At 42.1% G+C, this 26,336-nt stretch overlaps 1 protein-coding gene across 2 annotated transcripts in view; it reads left to right on the top strand.

Moving 5' to 3' along the window:
* Window positions 1-26,336, top strand: part of ITGA3 (integrin subunit alpha 3) — a 1,049,629-nt gene that overhangs the window by 595,231 nt on the left and 428,062 nt on the right. For both annotated transcript variants that reach the window (XM_044055141.1, XM_044055142.1), the window contains exon 9: window positions 5,141-5,277. In XM_044055141.1, the coding sequence (XP_043911076.1) occupies window positions 5,141-5,277 (137 nt within the window). The remainder of the gene's footprint in view (window positions 1-5,140; window positions 5,278-26,336) is intronic.

Below are 26,336 nucleotides of genomic sequence, written 5' to 3' on the forward strand. Positions count from 1 at the left end.
ATAAACCAGTTTGCTAAGGTTGACTCTACTAGGAGCTTGGAATTTCAGACAGGAAAGCTGCAAGGATCAGCAAACATGATCAATAATAAAAATGATATGAACCAAGGAGCTGATTATCCACTTAGCTTGCACTGATATTACATTCAGTATTATGACTTCATCATTCTTAGAGCTGGGAGAGCTAAGTAAATATTGTATAATCAAACAGGACCAAACACTTTTTCATTCACTTGTCTTCAGTAGTAGTATAGTAATAATAGTAGTAATACTAAAAGTAATAGTAGTATTAGTTGTAGTAATACTAGAAGTAGTAGTAATATGAGAAGTAATACGAGAAGTAATAGTAATACTAGAAGTGGTGGCAATGCTAACACTAGAAGTAGTAATAGTAATACTAGAACTATTGATAGTAGTTGTAATAGAAATAGTAGTGGTCATACTAGTAGTAATAATACTAGAAGTGGCAGTAATACTAAAAGTAATAGTATTAGTATTAGTACTACAAGTAACAACAGAAGTAGTAGTAACAGTAATACTAGAAGTAGTAGTAATACTAGAAGTAGTGGTAATACTAGAAATAGTAGTAGTGGTAATACTAGAAGTAGTAGTAATAACTGGAAGTATAAGTCGTAGTAGTACTAGTAGGAGTTAAAAAGTAGATAATACTGATGATTTAATTGTAGCTATAGGGTGTCTGGTAGTTAGAGCAAAAGGTTAAAGCTATGAGCTGTTAAGTTCTGCTTACAGGGTTTGATTTCCTCAGACTCCATTTACCTGCTGTTCTCTAAGGAAATTGGGCTAGGCATTTCAGAAATATCCTGGACCACATGCCTAGTAACTACCTATGTGCTTGCATTTTTATTTTAAAAATGCTGTCCTGGTTATGACAAAATTCCTTATAAAAGAGTTCCCAGATGAACTTTTTTATGTTTTTTTGTTTACCTAATGTGAAAGCTCTCTGATGTGCTCCATCCTACTTTAATTTCAAGGAAGAATCTGGCAAAACCAAGTCTTTGTGACTGTGTAACACAACATATTTGTGTTGAGATGATGGACATGTTATCTTTTAAGTGCAGATTCCACACTCCAACTCTGGCAGGATGACTTCTTTAGAGACAATCTGGACAAAATTCCTAGTATTTGCTGTAGGAGGGTAAGAAGTACAGCTGACTTGCTTATTTATAGCCATTTTGTGAGGTTTGTTGTAAAAATGGATACTTATTTGCACCCCATGAGCAGTGTCCATTGTGGTAAGTGTAATAGTTGCTGTTATCTATTTACATATTTTGAAAAAAAAATACATGGCATAAGAGTTACACCAAGTAAAATGTTGTCATGCAGTTCTGATGTGTAATTTGTGCATGTGATTCATATTATGCAGGAGAATCTACTAGGGAATTCAAAAAAAGGTTACGAGAACATGTGAGAGATATTAACATGGTAGAGTGGAAGGTACTTTAGTTTTACATATTCTGCTAAAGCATGCCAAGTCTGTCAACTGTCTGAAAGCTTGCATTTTAGGACAGATTATTCCTGTTATTGAACATAGGACTTTTATAAATGATTTTTTGTTGGTTAAGGACTGTGTTCTAGTTTTAAAATACAGGGAATTTAAACAATTTGACTTTAACAGTGAAAGAAGCTGGAAACATAGTTGCACAATGTATTACTATCTTGTTCATGCAATTTTTATTGGCTATTTTAATTGTATGTATTATTTACTGAAGCTCTTCAGTTTCTGCTTTGAGTGCATTTTTTCTGAAGGGCTTTAAAAGGGGACCGCTATTATTTGCATGTCAAATATAGAAGATTATGAGTGGGTGTCTGATCATAAGCAGCTTAATAATTGTTTAAATGGATGCCAAGACAGTCAGCTAAAGAGTGGAGCTCTGGAGGTGAATCTAGGCATTTATGTTGAGAACACGTATAACAACAACTGTGTACTACCATTTACAGAAAAAAGTATAGGAGGGTGAAGTGTTTTACTGGCTTTGAAAGCCAGTAAACACTTAGTGCTGTAGAAAAGACAGCAGCATACTTCTCGGCTTCTTTTCTTAACAATTACAGGCAATTCTAAAAATAAGGCGGATAAAGGATCAAATCAGGGAGAGTTTTAAGTATTGCACTTATTCACTTAAAACGGTTAATAGAACAACAGGTGTTTCATTAATATGCGTTTTTCTGAACAGTAAGGAGTTTGAAATGTATTGTCTGGTATTATTCATTGAGTGTAATCCTCAGTGATGTACCAGAAAATCAAAAACATTTACAAAGGACAGCGCAAAAAAATATGAAGTAAATGCAGGGAGAGTTGAGAGGTATGGACAACAGGCAGCTACAAAGCTGTTTAATATTCTACCATTGTTCTCTGCCAGACGGTACTGTCCACATTTGGTCCATAAAGTGAGACCTGATCATAACAGCACTCAAGGTGGTGGGAGTAACAGTTGTTAAGCTCTCTTCCTCTTACTCTGGCTCTTGCTCTAGGGAAGGTGATGACAAGTTTATCTTCTCCTCGAAACTGGAGCTTAAACTCAGCTCTCTGCTCCATACACTACAAAATATTTTTTTCTGTACCCAGTTATCATTTTTAAATGTTCTGTGTTTAATGTTCATAACTGCCACCACAACATGACTATCCACACCTCTGAAAGAAGAGAGATAGTATTGTTATTCATTCTTTATCCTCCTCCTCCTACTACTACTACTACTACCACCAGTACTACTTCTAGTATTGCTGCTATATTGCTACTAATAGTACTACTACTACTTCTAGTATTACTACAACTATTACTACTGCTATTACTGCTACTACTATGCTGTTAGTACTAGTACTGCTACTTACAGTATTACTACTATTACTGCGAGTATTACTACTACTACTACTACACTGTTACTACTAGTGCTACTACTTCTAGTATTACTATTACTGTTACCACTAGCATTACAGCTACTACTACTTCTAATTTGTCTAGTGATTTTTCTGTGGTATTCAGGTCAGTAGCTAAGCATACATTGCCAGTGGTGTATCAGGCACTTTTCCAGCATATCAGTGCACTGTTCCTTAAGGCCTTATTATTTTTATCTGTATTTCTTTAACTTGAAAGGATACTCAAGCAGTGAAGTCAACGGGATTCTAGCTGGGAAATATTCATTTTTTAATGAAGACTCAAGTATTGATTTGAAAAGCACCATCAGCAGAAACTTGGGTATTTTTTACCTTTGCTTTATGATGACCTCGTCCGTTGTTGTTCTGGATTTTTGTTATATGTATTCATCTGTTTGTGTACCTTTTATGGTTATCCTAGGCAAAAGGTTTAAGTTAAGAGATTTAACTAATGTTTACATCCCATCTGCTTCCAAATATTAATTTACTCCACTACCAAAAGTCTCCTTTCTTGAAGAACTAAATGATTGTAGCCCCAACTTTATTCTATGCCCTACTACAAAAATATTTGAAAGAAAATACTGTACAATGCGACTTCTAAAGCCCATTAATAGTTGTGATTTACTATGTGATACACAGCATGGCTTTTGTAATTCATTCAGCACAATCACAGCCCTCATAACAGCTACCAATACCATATACTTTGTTATGAATGAAGGGAACATCACAGCAGGTCTGGTCATAGATATGACCCATGTCCTTGGAACTAACAACTACACCTTTCTTCTTAATAAGTCTGCCAAACTTAACTTTGTCATTAATAATATCCAATGATTTCAGAGCCATCTACAAAACAATTATTTCCAAGTATGTTACAATAAGTCTCTTTCCTCCATGGGTCTTCTGAAAACAGGAGTCCCTAAAGACATTCCTATTAAGATTCTTGTTCATAAACTGGCTATGTATGCAGATGGTCTACTCCTCATACAGTCTAGTAACAACCATTCTGAACTACAAAATAAACTCCAACAGGACTTCACTAAGCTGTGCAATTGGTCTAATTCCAGTAAACTGCTAAACAGCTACAAAAAAGCTATTGTAATGATCTCAGCTACTAGGAAACTACCCAGCTTCCCTCCTGTTTATAGAACAAGTCATAACGGTAACACTGTTCCCAACATTACTGAAGAAAATTTCCTAGGGCATATACGTAAACCATTCCCTATCCTTTACAGACCATACCAACTCTATAACTAATTGTTTTGTAATAAAATCACATGTCTTCTTTCTGCAACACCCCACTTAGCTATTGTTAAGATGTACTAATCTATAAGCTTGAATATGGTCTCCCTTTCCTTGTCCTACCCTCATCTTACAATACACACAGAATACAAACCATAGAAAACAAAATCTGTAAATGTATCATACTTACTGACCCTCTACTCTGTCACTGTATTACTCCTAAAACACTTGTAAGATTATCTTTCTCTTAACCTCATTAATTTTCATGGTCTTAAAACAAGGCTACTGCCCACCTCTAAAAGTTAAACTTCCCATTTACAACAACACATGTGGACTGAGGAATACATAAAATAACTTGCTCACCCTTGCTTGCTTGCTCAAGATTCAAAACTGTACTTGGAAAAAGAGCCTTCTGTGGTTTGGGATCTGTAACCTGGAGCCACCTACCTCCAGAATCCAAAAAACAGGGGGGTCCATCAAATATTTCAAGAACTCATTTCCTCTCTCAATCCTCTTGTAATTGCTATGGATACAATGGTTAGCAACACTGTCAATTTGTGAGTACTTTCAGGGCTCCATAATTTCTCCAGTCAAGCCAGCGTAGGCCTTATGGAAGCTATGTATTCTTGTTCGTTCTTGACCTTATGAATTATACTGTGAACCACTGTACTGATTTAATTGTCAAAATGATGTTTGCTGGCATTTAATGCACTTTTTGGACATGCTGGACATACAAATTATATTATTATTAACTATTTTATTATTATTCTCTGCTCTACAAGTCCATGTTGTGATTGAATGGTGTCAACTAACCAGATCACTTACCAGTAATTAAATAGTAATAAAATAATTAAAGGGTTCTTGTTTACTACTAATTTTACTAGGTATGACCTTTAATAGATTGCCTCCAGGCCATTTTTTCTAACATATTATATACCACTGCATATGAGGACAGCTGCAGTGTTTCATTACTTATCATTTTAGACATCCTGCATTGTTTTTGTCTTGCAGATCATTGATGGACAGGAAGTTGGACAAAACGGGATTCAAGTTTTTGGATACTCCATCAAAGGTGGGATGGATGTAGATGAGAATGCTTATCCAGACTTTCTTGTTGGAAGCCTCTCAGATAAAATTGCTTTATTTAGGTAGGTGAGCTGTTTGTGGTGTTTTAATGAGATTGTAGGGTATTAAGCACATCTGTGATAACTTAATCCATATTGCTTTTCTGGTTTTGCTGCTTGCAGTTTCTACTGGTTCACCTTGTCCTTAATATCAAGCTTCTGTAGCTAGTCCTGTACTCAGTGCGCAGAATGTATTTGCTTGTTTACTTAATTTTATTAACCAGGTCTGTCTGTCCAAATTAATTGATTCCAGTAACATCAGTTATCAGATTGCTGTAAAGATATACAAAGGCACAGAACATACACGGAAGGGGTGACCATGTTAAGTCATAAACTGCAAAGGTGCGTGTGTGCGTGTGTGTGCGTGTGTGTGTGTGTGTGTGCGTGTGTGCGTGTGTGTGTGTGTGTGTGTGTGTGTGTGTGTGTGTGTGTGTGTGTGTGGTTGTGTTTAAATGTCTGTTTTAAGTACATGTGCATGCATGTTCACAGACAGGGTTAGTCTTATTGTACAAGAAGATTCATTTTTCATTCTAGCACAAACTTTAGTGCCGCTTTGGTAATGTCATTCAACTACAATCTTTGGGGAGGTTCAGAAAATTTGCACTGAACTGTAATATGTAAGTGTCATTAAGTCTAAACAAAATGTCTGACAGCAGTTAAAAATTCAGTGTTTCTAAACATAAACAGCTTGTCATTTAGTGTATGTTGTTTGTACTGTGACAAATTGCCAGATTGTGGTAATTCATGTGGTGCCAAGCCACAAGTCTGACACCTCCCCATGGTTTAGGACTTTGTTTGCATTTCCTGAGTGAAGAAGTACAATTTTTATATACACGGGGCACAACACAACCTGCTCCTGTGTTTGTCCATGTGATTTGTGCAGCTAAAGTGGAGTTTGCCATGCATCTTTGTTATATTTTTAAACAGAAGTTACTTGACCATACAGTGAGCTTTTAAGTACCCTACAGTTCCCTGTCTGAAATTGCCATTGTGCTAAGTTTTTGGAAGCACTGAATCAATCAATCAGTGAGAGTGAGACTGATCCACCTTGATCCAACTGGAGAAATCACTCCCATCAGAGTGTAGGGTAGGTGTACTGTTTATTAAAAAGAGTCATCTAAAGAATGGAAAAAGGACTTTATCTGGTAGGCTAACATAAGTTTCAAAGTACAGACCAGCTGCTGTGTTCGCAAAGAACATCTGTTTGTGTTTTTTTCCTGTTTGGAGGATTTTGACAGGAGTTTCCAAAAGGAATTCATATAACACCTAGCTTCCTAACATCACTGACAAGAATTCTTTTGAAGGAGCTTCATACTCTATACTCTCAAATATAGAAGTTTTGTCTTTACAATACCTTTATAACATAGTCTTATTCTAAAAAAGTAGAACCTCACTGTAATTGCAAATCTGATACGTGTTCTTTAGTTTTATTTTGGCTGCTCTATATTCCACTGAACAATGATAGAAACACTGTTAACCAAGGAAATGCCAAAACACATGTATTACAGAAAAGACAAAGACAAATATGAGTAGTACAATGCATAGTATAATAATGCAGTATTACGTATCACAGTATAGGTGAATGAAGACTTACACAGTCTAACTAAAACATGATCAAGTCGGGCTTATAGTTCTGAGCTTTATGAATGTTACTTTTAGGACCTGTGTAATAAAACAGAAAAGCACAAAACAGTTGTTATGATGTGGCTGACAGGTGTGCAAATCTGACTAGACTTTACTATAGTAATGAGAGTCTTTAAGCCCTGAATTATTTTGAAGCCTAACACAAGTAGCAGGATTATTGTTGTGCTGGACATAAAGCAGGCAACATGACAAACCAGTGTTTAAATTGATGTCCTGGAATGGGAAGAAAGGAAAAGAGAGGATCTCAGATTTGGAAGTGAGTAACACCAGAGTTGGATCCAGCACTAGGTGACCTAGGCAGCTGCCTAGGACCCATGTTGTCTGTGAGGCCTTAGCTTCACTATTAAAAAAAAAAGTAAACTCTTTCCATAAACGCAGCAAGAATCAGGACCTCATGGAAGAACTTCCTTATCTTGTGACTTCCATAAGCCCCAGAAATCTCCTCAGTAGGACAACATCTTAATATCATCCTAATATCATCTAAACCTATGAAGGATATTTAAATAGAAGCTGACAATGTCCACAGGGGAAATACAGATGGATACACAGCACAGATGCATTGTGATGAGTGCAGCTGCTCTTTCCTTTAGAACAGGTGTGCGTGTGTGTGTGTGTGTGTGTGTGTGTGTGTGTGTGTGTGTGTGTGTGTGTGTGTGTGTTTGTGTGTGTGTGTAAGTCTAAAATGCCCCATGCCTTAATCGTTAAGGGCAGGCAAGTGCATTAAACCTCCACACCAACTGCCAGGTCTCCTTTAATTTTATTTTATTTTTTTGTCTGCCAGTGTCAGTTATGGAGTTTCAAAGCTGTGTTATTCAGTGTCAGTAGTGCAACAACAGGTAGCACACTTGCTTTTGGTGCAGAACATTGTGGGTTCCCTTCCCACAATGGGTAGATTGATTGCTGATGCTACTGTGCGGGGGGGGGGGGGTGCTGTACTCCTGTGTTCTCCTTTGGATGCATTGCCTAATAACTATGAACGTGTTATCAGTTTGCCATCCATTCCCTATTGCAATATTGCCAGCTCACCATGTTACTTAATGTAACATAGACAGTTTATTCTATAATGGGTGTAGGCACTGAATTTGCAGATGAAACACTGAAATGTAAAGTTGTTTGCCAGCAGCACCCTCTTTATTAGTTACATATCTCTTTAATGTGGAATTATTCAGATGACTTTGTCTTCAGAAATGGGAGGTTGGTATAATGGTTAAGGTGTTTACCTTACAGACACACAGTGCAGGGTTTGATTCTCACATGGGGTAACTGGCTAGGCTTAACATGGCTCACAAGCACAGTTAGCCTAGTACTAATCTGTGAACCTATTCAGCAGAGATTGTGGATATAGGTGGATTGTAATGACAGACGCATGAGTGGTCTTTTATGGTTGAAGGGTTCTGAAATGGGTAGTTTTGTCATTATTGATTCATATGTTTTGTTTCATTGCTTATTGGAAAAATGTTCAAAACTACAAATTTAAAACGCACTCTAACAAGTGGTGCTGTATTATTGAAGGAATGTAAATTTAATACAATCAGGCAGGTGATTCAAAGAACACATGAATGTGTATGCATGGTCCCAAAAATGTGTGCAGGAGCCCCATGATTTGAAAACAGCACAAAAGCTAAACTTAATCCGTAACTGGCCAGATGCATTTTCTATGAATGCAGGTTTCAATACAGTTTCAAAGAATGTGAGTTTCAAGGGCAGAGAAGTTTATTGTTGTACTGTATTGTTTTGTTTAGCAAATGGCTATGGGCCGGATTCACGGAGGCTTGCGCTGAGTCTAAGAGTAGTGTAAGCCGGCAGACAGCTAATATGCCTGCCGAGCAATCCAGCAACAGCCGGCAGGGGCATGCATGAGAGCTCCTAAAACTACTCTTGCACGGACAGTGTTATGTTATACAAATTACCTCATTTGCTGCTGAAAGCTATGCAAATGAGGTAAATTTGCGATCCAGGAAACACTAACCTGTCCATGGAAGAGTAGAGTTATTTGCAGAAATGTACTCCGTTGGTAACAGAGTACCGTTCTGCAAATAGCAAAACAGAGCTATGACAGCTCCAAATAAAGGATGCATCCAGTTGAGGAAGCATGCCAATGGCCAAATATAAGGCCATTGGCATTTTTATCTGTTGAAAATTAATAAAAATCAAAATGTTTTTTTCCCGATCTCCGATGTTTAAGCATAGTGCAGCGCCGCGCAAACGTGCAGTGCTTTAAAAACCAGAAAATAAAAAAAAATGCCAAAAATAGGCATTCTTATTAAAAATATTATTCTGCCATGCAGGTGAATGGCAGGCTGAAGACAACGTGGCTACTGAGTAGTGGTTGCTAAAGGGGGAAGCTCAGTTTGAGAGATGTAACCAAGTATTAGTAGGCAATCTTATGCAAATGAGGATAAGGATAGTGAATCCCAATTTTTCCTGGCATGTGAGCCATGTCCCTAGAGTGTAAGTGTAGGAGTAGGGGAGTAGTAGTGTAGAAGATAGGTGACATCATGGGGGGTATGTATGAAAGACTGTAAGCTTATTGGAGCAGAGTGGCTTGTGTTTGCTGTGAGTTACTCAGGATTGGAAGAGGTGTGTCTACAGTTGTCCTAGCTGAAACCCAGAAAAAGAAGGTGTGTGCCATGGATATCACTGAAATTTCTTGCAAACGTGCTTACACCGTGTGAGCACCTGTGTAAGCCTGTGTGCGTGCGTGTGCACCCATCTAAGCCTGTGTAAGCCTGTGTGCATGCGTGTGCACCCGTCTAAGCCTGTGTAAGCCTGTGTGTGTGCATGTGCACTCATGTGTGCATGTTTGTGTGGCGCTGCCCCTTGTGGAAACAGAAAGGGAAAAGGAAGGAAAATAAGTAGTAGGAAGTTAACCAAACAGAACTAGCAGAGCTGCCAGGTGAAATAAATCAGAATCAGCCAATTACACAGGCAGTACACTAGCCCAGCCCAGCACTTAAAACTCTGCAAACAACATTCCCCCATGTTTTTCTCAGAAACACTGCAACACTGCAGTCTACAAAGAAAAGTGAAAACTTAAAAAGCTTAACTCAGACAAAAAAATGTTAGGGGCTGCCATTGCTATTATAAGCCAACATGTGCAAGATGCTATGGGTGGTGCCATTGCGAATGCTGCTGAGCAACGCACAGTGAGGAGACGGAGAAGAGTGTACAGACCCAGGGTAACCTACCAGGGGCTACATGATCTGGAGATAGTGGAGCACTATACAGTGGACAGAGACCTCCTGCAGCAAATTGTTGAGCTGTGCAGGTCACGCCTCACACAGAACCAACAGAGTGGAACCCATCCCAGTGGAAACCAAGGTATGTGTTGGCCTAAGAATACTAGCAATAGGTACCTTCCAGAGACCAACTGGTGATATGATGGGGATTTCACAGGCATCAGCATCCAGGGTACTGCACCAGTTCCTGAATGCCATGTCAGCATGTCAGTGATCATGTATATTTCCCCAATTCTCGTGAGGCATTGGCCAGCAATATGCGTCTCTTCCAGCAAATAGCGGAATACCCTGAGGTAGTGGGTACAATTGACTGCATGCACATACACATCAAAGCACCAGCCGGTGAGCGAGGTTGGGCCTACATCAACCGCAAGGGCTTCCCCTCCATCAACTGCCAGGTCACGTGCGATGCCCAGGGTATAATACTGAATGTGTGTGCTGGCTGCCCTGGAAGCTACCACGATTCCCATATCTGGCATCTGACGCAGCTGTACCAGACATTTGCCATTGGGGACATCCCTGACGGTCACCTAGTAGGGGATGCGGGATATGCACTGGAGCCGTGGCTGATGGCACCCATCAGAAATGCACACACACCTGAACAAGAACTCCATAATGAGGCACACGCGCAAACACGAAATGTAATTGAGCGTGTGTTTGGGATGCTCAAGTCACAGTTCTGGTGCGTGGACACATCTGGTGGAGCCTTGCAGTACTCACCAACTACATCTACCCAAATTGTCATGGTATGTGCCATGCTACACAATATGATCCTGTGAAAACAGCTGCAGCAGGAACAGCATGGGACAGGGCCAAACAGCCCCCCACCATTGCCAAGGCCATCACAGGCAGAGCGTGCCTCAGAGGAGGAACAACATAAGCCTGCCCCAGTAGGCAGAAGGAGATGTGCCCAATATGCCTTGGCTTTGGCAAAGAGACAATGCATAGCATATACACTGGCTCAGTAGGAACCCTGGAAATGATACCTCTCTCTGACTCAGACATAAAATAAAAGGGATGCCTAACCTGACACTACCTGTTTTCAAACATGTATAGGGAGTGTACTATGTGCATCCAACATAGGCAGCCCTGCAACACCACCTGAGGCATGATTGCCATGTTTTAAGCAATATAAAGCAGTGCTAAGCAGCTTTTACCACTTAGTATATGTAAACAAAGTTGCCCGCACTAACTAGCGCAATGTCAGGCAATGCTGAGCAATGTTGGGCAAGGTCTGGCAAAGTCGGGTAAACATGCTCATATTTGCTTTACTGTTCCTTAAGCAGTCTGGTCTGCCCAGCATGAAAATAAAAAGCAGTGACAGGGCTCGAACCCAGGATACTGTGCACTATAGTCACAGTACTGAACCACTAAGCCATGACAGCATTTCACTGGCACAGACACAGCAGGACAATTGTACACTAATGCAAACACAAAGAAATGCTGTATCATGCCCCTAAAGAGGCCTATGGGTAACCTCCCCCACAGGCCTATGCAGAGAGAGAGAACAGCAGGCCAGGCGGTGTGATGTGGGTTGGGTAGGCTATAAAGTTGCAATCTAATATACGTGACATTGGACGCTAAGATCTGTAGTACAGTAGTATGCCTCAAGCCAGTACGATAGGCAACAGTACAGACTGAAATGGTGTACCTTACATAGCAGTGCAGGCTTAGCAAATGTGTATAAGTGTCAGGTGAACCCCTCATCCTATGTACACCCACAGTAACAATCAGGTGTGCCCCCGGGTAGAAATGTACAAAGAATAGCTGTCCCCCCTGTATATAGAAATGTTGATAAGTCTATGCAAAGTGTCTCATGGAAGCCCTACAGGCACAGCATGATCCCTGTTGATGTATGACACAAAGATGAGCCCTGCAGTAAAAATATAACATGATTTTCCACACACATATAGTATAAATGTCTATACTGGGCGTGCTCACACACTTCAACAAGTGTAGTGGATTTCAGTCAGCAACATACTGAAAAGTCATACTGGGCATGCTCACAAGCTTAAATAAACAAAGCAAATGTCAGGCAACAACATACTGAAAGGTCATAATGGACATGCTCACACACTTAGGCCATGTCTGAGTACAGCAGTGGGCCACACATATCTGGCAGTTGCATGTTTTACCCCAGGAACCTGTCACTATTCACCAATCCTGCCTTGTGCACACAGTTATATGTTGTTCGCAGAAAGTGAAAAAGTACAGATCAATAAACCTGCAATCAGTATCATCAATAAACAATGTGCACTCCAAACATTATCCAATCCATGTTCTGGCAAAATAATCTGTGAAGGAGTCCATAGAAAACCATGACGCTTCCTTCCGCTATGTCATAAATAGCAATGTACACTCATATATGTCCTGAGTCAGTGCAAACTGTAAATGACTGACATTGCCAACATCCTGTCAGACAGACTCATACGTACATACCCCCCTCTCACTGACAAAAGGTCCCATCATCATACCTGGAGATTGTGAAAGCACAGATATCACATATAGAATGGGTAAACAGCTCCTTCCAAAGCTGAAAACACGGTGTCTATGGGATTACATTGTTTCCCTAGCTGTGTCATACGTGAACTCCAGAACAAACAGACCCTGCACCTGAACAGTCTGTTGAGCCTCACCCTCTGTACAGGATATGAAACTGTTGAATGGGTTACAGCAACGTTTGGCACACTCCACAAGTGTTCGTGCACAACAGACCATGGGAACTATTGTCTTATAAGCCTATTAAGCCTTATCTGCAAAGCCATGGTGTCCATCATGATGGTCCTCATAAACAGAGGTATTGGGAGCCTACAAACACTCAACCCTAGCCATATTGGTTTGTTCAGGGGCAGATCATGGTTCCCAAACCTGCTACACTGTTTTCAGAGTAGTCACCCAGGACATACAGCAATGAAATGAGCTACACATGTCCCACATAGACCTTGTAAAGTCCATTACAAACATCCCAGACACATGTCATATCCACAATATCAACAGCCCGTGCAACATCCCAGACACATGTCATATTCACAATATCAACAGCCAGTGCATAAATATGTATGTCATCTGATGGATTACCAAATGGGGCACAGATAGATCCCACAAGGTAAGAAATGTGGTCACCTGTTCAAGCTGGTAAACAAGTGCTGTCCCCCATGGCTCAGTCATGAGACCCCACCTGTCTGGTGTATGCTCTTCAGATATACAGTCAAATACACAAGGGCTATGTTTAGCAAAGGTTGTGGCTGACTGTGCAAATGGTGTCATACCTGATGTTTGAGACAACAGAGACATCCTTATAAAGGTTCACAGTCAGACAGATGTGGTGACAAGATTATGGCCCCGGGCTACAGTCATATAAATACCACATAGGTGCCAACACCATAAATATGGAGTTGATATGGACACATGTGGATAGTCATCTCCACTTCCAGGAACACATTCACAAAGTGGTTAGAAATACATGCTATGTGTTCCCACAAACCGCCAAAGTCTTTGCATGTTGGTCAAAGGTGGTTCCCTGTGCCCATCACTCATCAGCCTGTATGAGAGTACCACATCAGAGTTGCAATGCATCTGACTAGGTACCTTCAGCAGCTGGAAAGAGCACTGAAGTACCTCAACAAGAGGATTACTGGCCTCAAACAGTTGCACCATGCAACATGACTGAATTTAACTCAATCTGTACTCTGTTGCATACTGTCAACACATGAGATCTCTGCACAACAGACAGGTCCATGTCCAATGCAGAACTGATGTACATGCGCTATCTGTAGTAAAACCAAGCTCACTGTACCATATGCTCTAGGGATATCATCATCACAACATTAAATAGAACATGTTGGAGGGATACAGTACTACCTCATAGATGTCCCTTGCTTTGGAACAGGCTCCCAACCAACAGTAGGCCGAGTCCCTCACTGACACTCTTCCAGAGGAGCCTTAATGAGTGTATGTGAAACTGAAGTGTCACACCAGGCAGCACTTCATCAGCTCTACTACACAGAGGCCTAGGGAACTAACACCATGGGTGGAGATAGCTGCACACTCTGGCCATACTAATATATGCCTTTAGGCAGATAGCCTATTACCTACCTATGTACCTATATATATATATATATATATATATATATATATATATATATAGATATATATATATATATATATATATATATATATATATATATATATATATATATATATATTATGTATATGTAGGGGGAACACAGTATAATAAGGCATAGATGGATGTGCACAGATGTGTGTAACAGGGTGACCATCAATGCCCCTTCTGCTATGTACCTCACAAGACATCTACACCAACTGGAAAGCCTGCAGAAATACCTCACAAGGAGCACTGGTAGCCTGACATACATGCCATACACAGACCATCTGTAAATGTTCCAGCTGTACTGTCTTACATATTGCCTACTCAGAGGTGATCTCTGCATAACATACAAGGCTATGTTAAACCCAGAGCTGTTGGACATGCCCCATGTAAAACACTCACGATCCCTCTGATCGTCGGACCCAAAATCCAGAGTGAAATACAGAAGGAAGGGGTGTATCCATTTACCTTATTGATACACACACCTTCAGGTCAGTGGCACAGCATGAGGCCTCGGAGACTATGCAACTGCAAGTCACATTGGGCAAAGCTGCTTATCACATTGTAGGCTGCTACAGATCACCTACCATGTCTCAGGAACCTCACTCAGTATTCCTGAGAACACTGGAAAATATAAAGGTCCTACCAAACAGCATTATATGAGTGGATTACAACTACCCACACATTGACCGAGATAATTACTGGTGTACAATGTCCGTTGCCTACTTTACAGCCCACAAACACTCAAACGCCCTGGAACAGCTGGCCACCATGGCTACTAGAGGTGACAACGTACTGGACTGGAGCATCACCAACATGGGGTACCAGTGTTTCACAACAGAGATAAACCCCTTGCTGGTAATATCAGATCATAAAGTAATCACAGTGGACATCCACATCCCGCCCCATCCCCCAGTCAAGGAAACCACTGTGAAGACATTTTCAAAAGCAAACTGCACACTTCTCAAGATCAAAGTGGAAAGTTCCAAAGCCCCCTTGCTATAGGATAATGCTATACAATCTGCCGAACCATTTTCAAGTGCATTCTATGAGCATCTGCAGGGATGCATGGATCGAGACATCCCAAATAAAACCATGACACACTCCTCCAAAAATAAGAAACCAAATTGGTGGTCGTTGCCCATAAATAAGCTATACAACAGAAGTAGGAAACGAACACATGATAGAGCAAACTTCACTAAAGGAAAGGCATCACTGATCATTATTAGGAAGAAACAATGATCACTCATAAAATAATCCAAGGCCAGTTTCTAAAGACAAACTGCCAAGGAATGTAAGAATAACAACCACAAAGCCTTCGTTAGCTATACCAAACATTTAGGTGGCAACTCTCAAATATGCTGTTAGCTACTGCTAAATGGCAAAAAATACACTGAACCAACTGACATTGCCCACATCCTGGCAGACAAATTCAGTGCAACCCCCCCCATCACCCCCACAAGGGTCTGTGCCAAACAGCCCTCTCCAAAGCTAAGAACACAGCATCAGTGGAACTGGATGGAGTCCCAGGCTGCGTCTTACACCAGCCCCAAAAGGAACTACACCCTCACCTAAATTCACTGTCCAGACTCAACCTTACCACAGGCTATGTACCCAAAGAATGGCATACAGCAACAGTCATCCAGCTCCACTAAGGGGGTGCCACAACAGAACCTGGAAACAATTGCCCTATAGGCCTACTCAGCCTGGTCTGCAAAGCTATGGAGCAAATTATCATGGAACCCATAAACAGAGACATTGGGAACCTCCAGACACTGGACTCTACCCAACTAGGCTTTGTTAAAGGCAGATCTTGCCTCCTAAACCTAGTTGACTTCCTTGAAACATTTACCAAGGACATAGATGGAGGTGAAAGTAGTCCACACAGCCCACCTGGACCTCACTAAGGCCTTTCAACACCATTCCCCACTCTGGCATCATGGACAAGCTTACCAGCTTGAACATTAACAGCTATGTCACAGGATGGGTGGCCAACTGGCTCACAGATCAAACACACATGTTCAGAGTTGTGGGTGCCATGTCCGACTCTAAAGCAGTCACAAATGGCATCCCACAGGTCTTGGTCCTGGGACCCCACCTGTTCAGTAGATACTGCTCAGAGGTACCGGCAAGCATGGGAGGAGTATGGCTGAACAAGTTTGCAGATGACTGCTAACTGTGGTCCATAATCAACCTTACGGCTGACACAGACATCCTCCAGAAGGGTCTTACAGAGACAGATACCTGGTGTCAAAACAATGCCCTCACGCAGAATGCCAATGAATGCATAGTCATCCCCTTTGGATAAAACAAAGTGCACACAAATTACCACATAGGTGGTAATCCAGTATGTATGGAGAAAGTAATTATGGCCCTGGGGACCCAGGTAGATAGTAAACTCTCCTTTGATGATCACATGGCCAAAGTGTTTAGAAATTCCTTCTATGTAGCCCACCTAATGTAACCCACTTTGTCTAGTCTGATGATGTCACCATCCTACAAATATACCTGTGGAAAGGAGAACTCCCAGTAATGTGTATAGCGCATTGTGTAAATGCGTACTCCTCTAGTATCATAAAGTAGTTAGGTAGGGGTTTGAATCTTGCACTTGACACCTGTATGAGTGTGTGTGTTTGTGTGTGATCTCCTTGGAGAGGAGCAACCTTTTTGGAGACTACTAAAACACCTTAAAAGTGGTATACTTATCTTTGTCAAGTCTGATGTTGTCTTATGGTAGCTTATGTCATATGCCAGCACTGTATGCTGTCTTGTTTGCCACACACTACAACCTACATACAAATATGCACATAACAACCTTCACCAACATATATATATGTCCACCCTTCACATACAGTTGCAGTATGTCCCTTGCTCTATGCACATGTACAGATGTTAATATATCTGACACATATATATGTCTCCATATGTGTGTGCCATACACACACAAGGTCCACACTGTTGTAAGTCCCTGGACCTCATGGCTGACCTGTTGGCCCTTGCTGCAACATGAACAGGTGTCATATGTGAGCACACAGTAATATTAGAGAGTGTGTATATAGCTACAAATGCTAGATTAGCATACTAGCCTGTTACAGCAGTTGCCAATGCTAAGCTACACGTTAATATGACTATCATGCATGTGTTACTCTGTCACATCCATGTTTATATAGCTGTTTGCGCTACTCCCCCAAGCAGCCATTGTCCACACTACAGTACAGGACACAGATAACATGGAGCAGATGTTTGACATTTAATGCTGAGCTACATATGTCACAGTTATGTCCCCCTGCACACAGCTACACACTGATTTGTCCATGGCAGTAGTTATGCTGGACATCTGTGCATAGATACGTACTGCTGGCACATATGGATGTTTCACAGTATGTAGAGTACTCTTCAAAAACATCTACTACATGCCAGTAAATACATATCTGTTACATACCTTTCCTTTGTATGTGTTGGTATTATTAATTTCCGTGTTCCTTTTGCTTTTGAGTTTGCTTTTGCTGTGAATGTCTCTCTCTCTCTCTCTCTCTCTCTGTCTCTCTCTCTCTCTGTCTCTCTCTCAGTGTCTGCAATGGAGTGATTGCATGTGTGGGCAGCAAGTACAGCCTGCTTTTATAGGTATATGCACATGTGCATGTGATGGCCTCTGCACCAATTGGTGGCCACCATTTGGTAATTGCATGCAGCCTGCTGTGTGGTAATTGCAGTACTCACTGTCATAGCAACCCAATGCTATAAATTGTTAAGCCAGGTAGGCGTAGCCCTTTCAGCTTTCCAAAGTGGGGCTCACACCTGTTTGCTGTGGACACCGTTGTTTAAGTCAGAAGGTTGGTATAGTTCTTATATCTGAGGCTAGGGGTGTAGCCAGTGATTTAAATGTTGTACTTAGACCTGAATGTTGCCACTTCCAGTGCACACTTGTCAGTGTAGAATTGTACTCATCCCTGCAAATGCTAACACAAGATACATGGGAGTATGTAGTTTCTTTTCTACTTATACAATTCACTGCCATACAAAAGTAGTTATTGAGATGTATTCTTCTGGCACATGAACTGTTTGTGAACTGCTATACTGAGAATATCAATGTACTCACTTCTGAACAGTTTGTGCTTTCTTAGTGTTGACATTAGCACAGGCTGCTCATGAAAACTGGACATTTCCAGTACTGAGTATGCCTACCTACATCCTTGGTAGACCCTGAACACACAGGTATAGTGTACATTTGGGTAGGGATGCAGACGTACAGAGAGCATTATGTATTATTGTGTGAATGTTATCTTGCTGACTTAAAGGGTTGCTGTGTACCTGTTAGTTTATCAAGGCAAGTAATCTGTCAGCATAGCTCCCAACTGTGGACCTATCCAGATGGTAGCCAGATGTTAGCCTGTTATTCTTTGTCTGTGCAATGCACAGGTCTTTTCAGGACTGGTACAATGGCATTGTTGCAGTCAGTTGCTACCAGTACATGGCTACATCCTTTGGTATTTCAGTGTTGTACTCCTACATAAGGGTATGCTTGTGGAACTCCTTCCAAAGCTATTTGCACAGTGTGTAACAGCAGAGAAGCTGATATGCCTGTGTGATGTTCTTCATCTCACATTGCTGCAGTCCTTACTTATGGGTAGTCCGCTGTCCTCGGTCGGCCCGCATACCAAAGCATTAGGCTGACGTCGGTCATGGGCGCACAGCCCTGACATCAGAGCGTCAGGGTATAAAAGCACATGACCGACGTCATATCCTCAGTCTTTTTTGCCGCATGGTCCGATGCAGAAGCAGCGTTGCAAGTGCCATTCGGCTTTCTGAAATTTTTCGTTTTCGGAGTTTCAGACATACCAAGTTGGGCTAAGTACCCCGTTGGGGAACATTTTGTTTTTTTCTTGCCTCCGTTATTTACCGGATGTCAGAAAAGTGAATAATTGTATTTCTTGTGGGAAGCAGATACCGCATAGGGATTACCACTCACTTTGTATCCCTTGCTTGGGGCCGGAGCACGACGTAGTTGGGTGTCGGTTTTGTGCTAGGTTTAATAAGCGCACTATTAAGAGAAGGCTAGATTGCGCTAGGTTAGTCTTTGGCAAAAGGTGTAATTATAATATGCCGTCGGATCCTCCGACGCCCGCTTCCATGAAGAAGCGTAAAGACAAATCTGTAAAGCCTAGACAGGATGATTCATCCATTTCGGACGCCGGTCCTTTAGAGACTGCAGTGGAACAGGTGGATCCGGCTGAAGTTTCTGTTGAGTCTCAGGGGAAAACCTTGATTTTACAGGATGTGGCCTCACAGGAGTCAGGTCAGGCTGAAGGGGCCTCTCAGGTTACTATTCTCCCTTCTTTGTCTAAGGGGGTTAGGCCTTCCGCTACTGTTTCTAGGGCTCCTTCTAAGGGCAGGTCTGTTTTGCCTTCTTCTGGAGTTAGTTCTGGTTCTTCAGGGACTGTACCTAAGAAGCATATGCTTAAAATGGCAGAAGATTTGATTACTTTAATTAGAGGTTCCATGCCCCCTCCTGATAAGAGGCCCAGGGTAGAGCCAGAGTTGGAAATTTTGGAGCAGGCCTCAGATGATTCTGAGTCTTCTGCTGAAGATATTCAAGATTTTCCTCATTATTCGGATTCCGATGCAGAGGATTCTACTCCTTCTGCTTCCCCTCCAGAGGATTTTTCATTTTCAGAAACCTTACACTCTATGAGGGAACATTTTAAGTGGGAAGGACAGGATTACTCAGATTCCAGAAAGAGGCTTAGAGAGTTCTTGTTTTACCACAGCACAGACCCTTGGCTATTCCTCCTGTTTTGGATGTTGTTCAGGATGTTTTTGAGGCCTCATTTAATCCAGATTCTATGCCTCCTGCACCAGTTAAACCGGACAGGTATTATAGGGTACCTGAGGCTCATAAATACCTATATAAGAGTCCTAGGGCGGACCCAGAAACTATTAGTCAGGGGCCTAAGGGTGTTAGGGCTTCTGTTGTAAAGAATCCGGTTCCTCTAGATAAGGAAGCTAGAGCTTTGGACAGATGGGGTAAGAAGGTGTACACCTCTTCTACTTTAGCAATGAGGGCTTTAAATTGCCAGTTTCATATGTTGAAATATCAGAATTTCCTCCTTTCTCAGCTAAAATCTAAAGTGGATGCTTTGGCAGAGGGCATAGAGTGTAAAGAATTGCAAGATTTGGTGCATGTTTCTGAACAGGTGGGGAAACATTCTTTGCAGTGTGGCTTTGATGCTTTGCAGGCTTCTTCTAGAGTGGCTGCCACTGGTTCAGTTCATCAGAGGCATGCCTGGCTTAAGGATCAGAATTTATCTGAGCATGTTAAGTCTAGAATTCTGGATGCCCTCCTGTGGAGTCTGTTTTGAAGAAAATGGAGGACAAGGCTAAGTCTATGCAGACTGTTAAAGATTTTTTGCAGGTTCAACCTCCTAAGTTTAGTAGAAATTGGCCGGCTAAGGGGTGGACGTACCCTTCTTCTGATTCCCAGTCTAGGGGTAGATCTAGGCGTGGTAGGGGCAGAGCTCAGAGTACCTTTAGGCCTAGAACATGGAGTTCGCCTGCTCAATCTGCTGGTGAGGGTAGGGGCCAGTCCTTTCGTAAACAGGCCCAATGACCTGCATTTTCAGCTGCCAGATTCTTCTTGCCTGGCAGCTCCTTTGGGAGGAAAGCTAGCTCTCTTCAAGCAAAATTGGTTTTAATCACCCAAGACAAATGGGTGTTGGACATTATAAACAAAGGTTACAAGTTTTATTTCCATACATTGCCTCCTTTCAAAGGTATGCCAGCCATTCCTCCTCGGCAAAGGATGGAGGCTCACAAACAGATTTCATTACTTCTTCACATGGGAGCCATACAGCCAGTACCTCCTTCAGAAGTGGGTCTAGGGTTTTATTCCGCCTGTTTCTAGTACCAAAGAAAGGGAACACGTGGAGACCGATTTTGGATTTATCTCTCCTCAACACTTATTTGGACATTCCAAAGTTCAAAATGTTGACATTACAACAGCTTTTGCCTCTGCTGGGAAAAGATCACTGGATGGTAACTCTGGATCTAAAAGAGGCTTATCTTCATGTTCCTATCAGGCCCAGTTGCAGGAAGTACCTGCGTTTTCGAGCTGGAAATTTACATTATCAGTTCTCTGCATTGCCCTTTGGCTTATCTACTGCCCAGAGTGTTCACAAAGGTTCTGGCTCCAGTGATAGCCTTTTTCAGGATGGAAGGAATACAAATTTATCCTTATTTGGACGATTGCCTGATTATTGCACAAGACAAGGACGAGCTTCTTCAGCATCTACAGTATGTGATGGTAGTGTTAAGATGCCTAGGGTATTCTGTGAACGAAACAAAGTCCAGTCTAGTACCCTTTCAGGACATGTGCTTTCTGGGTGTGAGACTGAATACAGCTTCCCAGATGGCTTTTTTGACCCCGGACAAACAGAAAAGTCTTTCACTTTATTTCCATCGCATGTCTCTACAGTCCAGGCTGACTGCAAGGACAGTCCTTCAAGCCTTGGGGTTCATGGCATCTTGTATTCTGGTGCTTCCCAATGCCAAATTGCATATGAGGAAGCTTCAATGGTATCTCAAAAATCTATGGACACAACACTGCCAGGATCTAGACACTGTCATTCAGATAATACCTTGCATTCAGAAGGAATTTTTGTGGTGGGCCCAGGAATGTCACCTAAACAAGGGACTCTCTGTGACCCGACCAGAGGCGAGTCAGATTTTAACGACGGATGTCTCGGACAAGGCTTGGGGAGCACACCTCAATGGAAAATGGGTGCAAGACACGTGGCCTGCCAGACTTCAACATTTGCATATCAATTTGAAGGAAATGTTAGCAGTACAATTTGCATTGATGGCTTTCAAGGATTTACTTCACCCAGGGCAGGTGTTGATTCTAACAGACAACACAACTGTCATGTGGTACATCAACAAGCAAGGGGGAACTCATTCGTACCCTCTTTGCAGACAAGCGATGATTTTGTGGGAGACAGCTCTCAGTTACAACCTCAATCTTCAGGCAAGATTTCTACCAGGAGCACAGAACTCCTTAGCAGATGTATTGAGCAGACAAATAGTGGATCCTCACGAGTGGAAATTGGATCCTCAGGTATTTCAAAAGTTGACAGTGTCGTGGGGAACTCCAGACATAGATCTGTTCGCTTCTCCACTAAATTACCAGTTGCCAAAGTTTTGCACAAAAAGGTTTCATCCCACAGCTTGGAAGGTGGACGATCTGTCATTCAGTTGGGACAATCTTCATGTATATGCCTTTCCACCTCTACCTCTTCTGCCCAAGGTTCTCTTGAAGGCCAGACAAGACAAGCCATCCATGATCCTGATAGCACCAGATTGGCCTCGACAACACTGGTATCCACTACTGAGGAGTTTGGTCCGAGAGCCTCCATGGCCTCTGCCTTTGATTCCACACCTTTTGTCTCAGGTGGGCTATCACTTTCTCAATGTCAGAATTCAGTCTCTGCATCTAACAGCCTGGCATATTCTGTTTTAGATTCTGGAGGTTCTCAGCTTCCACAACAAGTTTTGAATGTTATTTTGGAGGCCAGGAGGCCTAGTACAAGGAAAGTTTATGCTGATAAATGGAAGAGATTTTTTATTTGGAGCAAAGGGAAGGACTTTGATGTTTCCAAGCCTAATTTGAGTGCTTCCTTACAATATCTTACTGAGTTATTAGACAAAGGTTTGTCCTTCTCCTCCATAAAGGTTCATGCTGCAGCCATTTCGATTAATTATGACTGTGACCCTCCTTTATTCTCTCATCCTTTGTTTAAGCAGTTTCTCAGAGGGGCAAAGAACATAAGACCCCCACGTAGAGCTCCTACTCCTGCTTGGGATCTCAATTTTGTGTTGGAAAAGCTTACTCTACAACCTTTTGAGCCTGCAGCTATGGCCGAGTTAAAGTATTTGTCATAGAAAACTGCTTTTTTGTTGGCCATTACTTCTGCAAGAAGGGTTTCTGAATTACAGGCCCTTATGGCAGCGAAGCCTTTCTTGATTTTTCATAAGGATAGGGTATCTTTGCGTACTAATCCTTCCTTTATGCCTAAAGTGGTTTCTAGTGTGGCCTTAAACCAAACTATTCATTTGCCTACTTTTTATGCAAATCCTCAAAATAAAGGGGAGAAGATTTTGCATACTTTGGATATTCACAGGCAGTTGCATTATTATTTGAGCAGAACCAAGGAGTTCAGACAGTCTCAGCAGTTGTTTGTTTCTTTTGCTTTGGGTTCACAGGGTAAACCTGTTTCAAAACAAACTATTTCTAAATGGATTGGGTTTTGTATTTCTTTGTTATTCCCATCATGGTAAGGAGATTCCGACTGGGATCAGACCTCATTCCACTAGAGCTACTGCAACTTCTACTGCCTTTCTAAGGGGGGTAGCTACAAAGGATATTTTGGAAGCAGCCACTTGGAGTTCAGTACATACTTTTCTAAACATTACCACCTTCCTCTTTATTCTAAGTCTAGGGCTGGATTTGCCACTGCAATTTTACAGGGCATTTTAGCAGCCCCTAATGCTTTATGATTTTTCCAACCTCCCTTTCCCGTTGCTTTGGGATTCTACCCATAAGTAAGGACTGCAGCAATGTGAGATGAAGAACATAGTACAGTTTTGTACCTACCATAAATGTAGATGTTCAAGATCCACATTGCTGCAGTCCAATCCTCCCTCCTTCCCCTCTGTAGCTTAGCATGGTTATATGGTTTGGGTGATGGCTGTAGTTGGGCTTATCTTTTGGGAAATTACTCTGTTTTTTGGCTGTGGCCTTTCTTTTAGGGCCTTCTGACATCTGGGGCAAGAAAAGACTGAGGATATGACGTCGGTCATGTGCTTTTATACCCTGACGCTCTGATGTCAGGGCTGTGCGCCCATGACCGACGTCAGCCTAATGCTTTGGTATGCGGGCCGACCGAGGACAGCGGACTACCCATAAGTAAGGACTGCAGCAATGTGGATCTTCGAACATCTACATTTATGGTAGGTACAAAACTGTACTTTTCTGCCTCTGCCAGGCCTCTGAAACACTCAGGTACATATTTGATCAGAGTCAGGGAAAGGTAGATAAAAGTGAGGTACACCTTCAAAATAATAGAGACAGTAAGTGGAGACTTCGAGAGAACCAGTGCATATGGATTACTACACCTTTTCTGAAGTACAAGCGGTATCTAACTCTTATTATTGTCATTATTCATTAAGTGTAATACCCCACCCTTCTGCCTAATGTCAGTACTTTTCAGAAGGATTCAGAGGGACACAGCTAACATATGTTTCAAAATCAGGGACATCCCTGGAAAGTAGTCACAGTTGGGATGTATGTCCTCTGCCCTAATTAGATATGCCACTGTTTGTCCTACTACGATACTGTGTGTGGGTTGTAAAGTGCTGCTGTAACATTATTTCCTGCTAGAATGGCTGATTCTCTTATCACAGTCATGTAATGCAATTCCACAACAACTGCTGGCAAAGTTTCACAGAACAAGTTTTGTGTTATGGCATTCCTATTTCTCCTTTACATTCACTCATTCTGATGCATAATATATTTATTTCAGCACCAACTTGTTGTATGTCTACTGTTGCTTAGTGGTACTTCATGCAGTCTAGTGTGTCCAAGGTCCGGGGTTCAAGACTGACGGAGGTATTTTATTTTGCTGCTGAGCAGAACAAGGGCCCTGATATACAGAGTGACTAAGTCACTTTTAAGCAGTTGTAAGTGGGTTCGCGTGGGTTTGTGCGATGCTTAGCAATGCTTAGCTAAGTGCAAACAAGCGCACCCTGGCTCAAACCTGCTAACTACTGCTTAATAGTGATTACTCCCGCTAACCACCGCGCTCATTTCTTTGAAAGAAAAGAAAATGGGGAGATAGGAAAGTGGTGAAAAAGGGGCACAAAGCAGGAAAGACAGTAGGGGAAAATAGCTCGGGATGTGCAGGATGGGTGTGGGGAATGTCCATAGCTGCCCATTTCTTTAACAGCAACAGCTGTGCATATGCAATAAATTTGGAGGGAAATATGAAACCTTCCACCCCTGAGAGAGGGGTGAGGACAACAAAGTATGTTGTACTGCCAATTAAATATCAGTTTATGTGTCCAGCGGACATGTGTGCAAAATGGGCAGCTATGTATGGGGCGTACATTTTTTTGGGAGCAGTTTGCTCTTTTTTTTTTTTTTTCAGGTGAGAGTGGAATGTGGAGTAGGGTTAGTAGGTATATTTGGGGAGGTAGGTTGGGAAGGTAAACAGACAAGACAAACAAGATGCATACAGGGGTGAAATATGACACATGTGGTGGGTGAACACCATTGACAGGGAAGGATGTTTGGAAATCGCAAGCCCATGAGCCCACAGATGGCAACAGTGGAACTGAGATCCCCACCCATGGGCAGAAACCACTGCACCTTCACAGCCCAGAGGGTGGCTGTGCTGGGAGCTGTGTAGGAGGGGCAGGCTCACCCGTGAGTTGCGCCACTCGTGCCTCAAGCTGGCATAGAGGATCAGCGACTGAACGCTTGATCTCCCTACGCATGACAGCCCAGACCGTTCGGAGGGTGATAGGTGGCCCTCCTCCGGCCACGCTTGCATGAGGGGGATGAGCCCCATCCCCTGCAGAGCTTCCACCCGAAGGTGGCACAGGGCCAATGGAGGAGGAGGAGGTCCCGGGCTGGGCACCGGACCTGCTGGTGCCAGGTGCCATTGCCAGCTGAGGTGAGACAGGTAGGTCCGCTGGGACCGGCCTTCTCATGCATTCTATGTTTAGGAGGATTTAATGACAATATGGGTTGGTAACAGCCAACAGCATTCCAAATTATTTGTAACAGCATGCAGTAGTATTCCCATTAACCCAGCACACCAGAGTTCCAACAGTTGAACAGCAGGCATAATACATGCATATATAAAACAACAGTGGACATTCCAACAGCATGCAGGATTAATTGGTGGCAACAGGCCACCAATATTGTGGTATTTGAACAGGGCACATGCGTCAAAGTAAATGCAGATATTTATAAACCAATAGGACATATGTCTCAACAAATGTTTTGAGATTAGACATACCCATTGCGGTGTGGAATT

The sequence above is a fragment of the Protopterus annectens genome, chromosome 13.part0 (assembly GCF_019279795.1).
Source record: "Protopterus annectens isolate FY-2018-M chromosome 13.part0, PAN1.0, whole genome shotgun sequence".
Classification (NCBI taxonomy): Eukaryota; Metazoa; Chordata; order Ceratodontiformes; family Protopteridae; genus Protopterus; species Protopterus annectens.